General features: G+C 37.6%; 1 protein-coding gene across 1 annotated transcript; it reads right to left on the reverse strand.

Annotated features, from left to right (window-relative positions):
• Positions 1 to 910: 910 nt before the first annotated feature.
• On the reverse strand, positions 911 to 2,464 carry LOC131657949 (uncharacterized). Its single transcript, XM_058927293.1, has one exon. It carries the CDS (start codon positions 2,462 to 2,464, stop codon positions 911 to 913), a length of 1,554 nt encoding a protein of 517 aa, XP_058783276.1.
• Between the last annotated feature and the right edge of the window lie 673 nt (positions 2,465 to 3,137).

Raw genomic sequence — 3,137 nt, forward strand, 5'->3', positions numbered from 1 at the left:
CGCAATTAATTGAATTAATATGGGTTTTATGTTTTGTTTTGTTGTTGAATGCAGATCAAAGAAAAACAGAAGTGGGACACCACCACCACACGATCCGCCGAACGTAGCCACGAAGGATCCGCGCCGCACAACAGCAAACAGCCGAAATCGGAACTGTGGTTTGAAAGCATGTATTGTACTTTGTTGTGATGTTGAGTTTGTGATAAGAGCAAATCACGCTACTGATGTATTACCTCTTCCATCTGTTCACAGTAACTTGTTTTTTTTTTACTAAATCCAATACCGCGTGTCGACGACCTGTTGGTGAGACATGTTGCTTGTTGTTTGTCTCTTAGACCATCTCTAACGGTGCAACTTACATTTGAGTTTTTTATGAGACCCATTAAGCCATATCATATTAAAAGAATTTATTTAATTTTAACTTTAATAAAAATCTGATATGGGTCCCACAACTATACCTCATAACTTGATTTGATTGGGTACTCCAATCTTTTAGTTGTTGCATTGCAATGCAACTCTATTATGACATGACAAATTTTTTAAATATTTAATTATTAAATTAATGGTAGAGGTGGAGAACTTAATAGAAAAAACTACTATTGAAGATGGTCTTACTAACTTATTTTAGTTTTACTTTCATTCCTTTTATTAATTTGATTAATGAAAATAACAAAAAATAGAAAATACAAAAACGTGATTAGATTCTCATTTTTATATAATAATAAAAACCAAAATAATATTTAGTTGATTAGTGGTTTGTATCTTAACTAAAAAAAAATTATTTTATTTGATTATTTGTTTTTTTTTTGGAGTAAAATAAGAATTTTATTACCAAAAACCGTTATTACACGCCGATCATTACACGATCCAGGCTGCTAATACACCAAGACTAACTAGACAAAACACAAACTCAACTAACAGCCATGGTTTCCAAATTCACATGATTCCTCAATGCTTTTTTGGAGTAAGCTCTAAGACATATCATATGTTTGATCTTCATGATAATATCCCCAGTAAACTGATTCCGGCCAAAGATCTTCTCGTTCCGAAGCTGCCACACATGGTACACAACTTCTGCAATAGCCAATCTGAGCAGACACCTTTTCCATCCCTTTTTGGCTGTTTCAGTAGAGAGCCATTGCTTTTCCTCCTCCCAGCTTTTACAGCCTCTATTATACCCAATCCATGCCATGATTTGCATCCAAATCTGACTAGTAAATCTGTAATGAAAAAACAAGTGCTCGATATTTTCAGTTTGATCACAGAAACTGCACAGGCCATCTGTTTGGATATTGATCTTCCTCAGTCTATCCTTGGTTGGGAGGCGATTCAGAATAGCCAACCAAAGTATGAAACATGCCCTTGGTCTTGCAAAGTTTTGCAACATGATTTTCCTCCAACTCTGATTTGTATAGATCCCCCGCAGCTCTTTGTACATGGCATTAGTATTAAAATGGTGCTGCTGAGTACTATCCTTCCAATAGTCACTCTGTATAGTAATCTCTCTAGCCTTCACTATACTCTTGAGCATCCAAGAGCTAGTTGTCTTAGGCTCCCACTGCATTATGTCCTCACCTTTAAGGTAGTATGCACCTATCCACCGAATCCATAGCTTGTCAGATTTCATATGAAGATTCCAAAGCAATTTCAGGATTGTAGCTTTGTTCCAATCACTCAGATAAGTCATATTTAAACCACCAGCATTAATGGGCATACAGATTTTATCCCAAGCCACAAGGGCTTTTCTCCCCACAGCTTTGCCAGACCAAAGAAAATTTTTACAAATCACTTCAATTCTCTGAATAATTTTCTTTGGGAGAGGGAAAGCTTGCATCCAGTACCCTGCTATGGACATTAAAGTACTCTTAACAAGCTGCTTCCTACCTGCATAGCTCAGCATACTAGCTGACCAATGCTGAATTTTCTCAAGCATCCTATCAATAATTGGCTGACATTGATTGATAGTGAGTTTCTTAGTGGATAAAGGAACCCCCAAATATCTGAATGGTAGTTTACCAATACCAAAACTGGTTGTATTAGCACATTCCTGTTGCCTCTGATCATTCAGTCCACCAAAGTAAATTTTGCATTTAGTAGGATTTGCTCTCAATCCAGTAGCCTCTGAGAATTGGTGGAACTTATCCATCATGTGCCTAATAGATTTCACATCACCACTTGCAAATAATAGCAAATCATCTGCAAAACATATATTAGTAATCCCTAATTTGGCACATCTAGGGTGGAATTTGAATTCATCATTCTGTTTGAGAGTACCAAGATGCCTATGTAAGTATTCCATGACAAGAGTGAAAAGAAGAGGTGAGATAGGGTCACCCTGTCTCAGCCCTCTCTTTGCTTGGAGAATCTTGCTCACTTGCCCATTAATTAGGTATCTGTAAGACACTCCTCTCACCATGATCATGATCCACCTCACAAACTGATTGGGGAAGTTCATTTCCTTCATTATTTGCTCCAGAGAATCCCACTCCACTGTATCATAGGCTTTCTGCAAATCAATTTAAATGGTGTACCTAGGTGATACATGTTTTCTATTGTAGCCTCTCAATAATTCAAATGCCAGTATGATGTTATCATGAATTGTTTTTCCAGGTAGAAAAGCAGTCTGACTATCATCAACAACTGAGTTAATCACATTGTTCAACCTTTTAGTGAGGACTTTGGATATAATCTTGTACAATGTAGTACAACATGCTATAGGCCTCATATCTTTCATGGACTTGGCCTCTTTAGTCTTGGGGATCAGAGTCACAAGGGCACAATTCACAGCTCTATACATCCTGTTATTCACAAAGAAATCTTGTACTACCTTCACAACATCACTTTTGATAACTGTCCAGCTGGCCTTATAGAACTTAGCATTATAACCATCCACCCCTGGAGCTTTAGAGTCCCCCATAGTCTTGATGGCCTGCCAAATTTCAGTCTCAGTCACAGGTCTGATAAGACTATCATGTGGCTCTCTACTTAATTGAGACCCCCTTCTCAAACTGCAAATGTTCACCTGGTTCCTTTGCATAGCAGTTTGACCAATCAGCTTTGAATAGAAAGATATCACCTCCCTCTCAATATCTTGCTGGTCAGATAGTATATTGCCCTGAGCATCTTCTAATTCCCTG

Source organism: Vicia villosa, linkage group LG3, assembly GCF_029867415.1.
Source record: "Vicia villosa cultivar HV-30 ecotype Madison, WI linkage group LG3, Vvil1.0, whole genome shotgun sequence".
NCBI lineage: Eukaryota > Viridiplantae > Streptophyta > Magnoliopsida > Fabales > Fabaceae > Vicia > Vicia villosa.

What these genes read in the sequence shown, in the direction of transcription:
- LOC131657949 (XM_058927293.1), bottom strand. Translation starts at nt 2,464, where the DNA reads ATGAAGGAAATGAACTTCCCCAATCAGTTTGTGAGGTGGATCATGATC.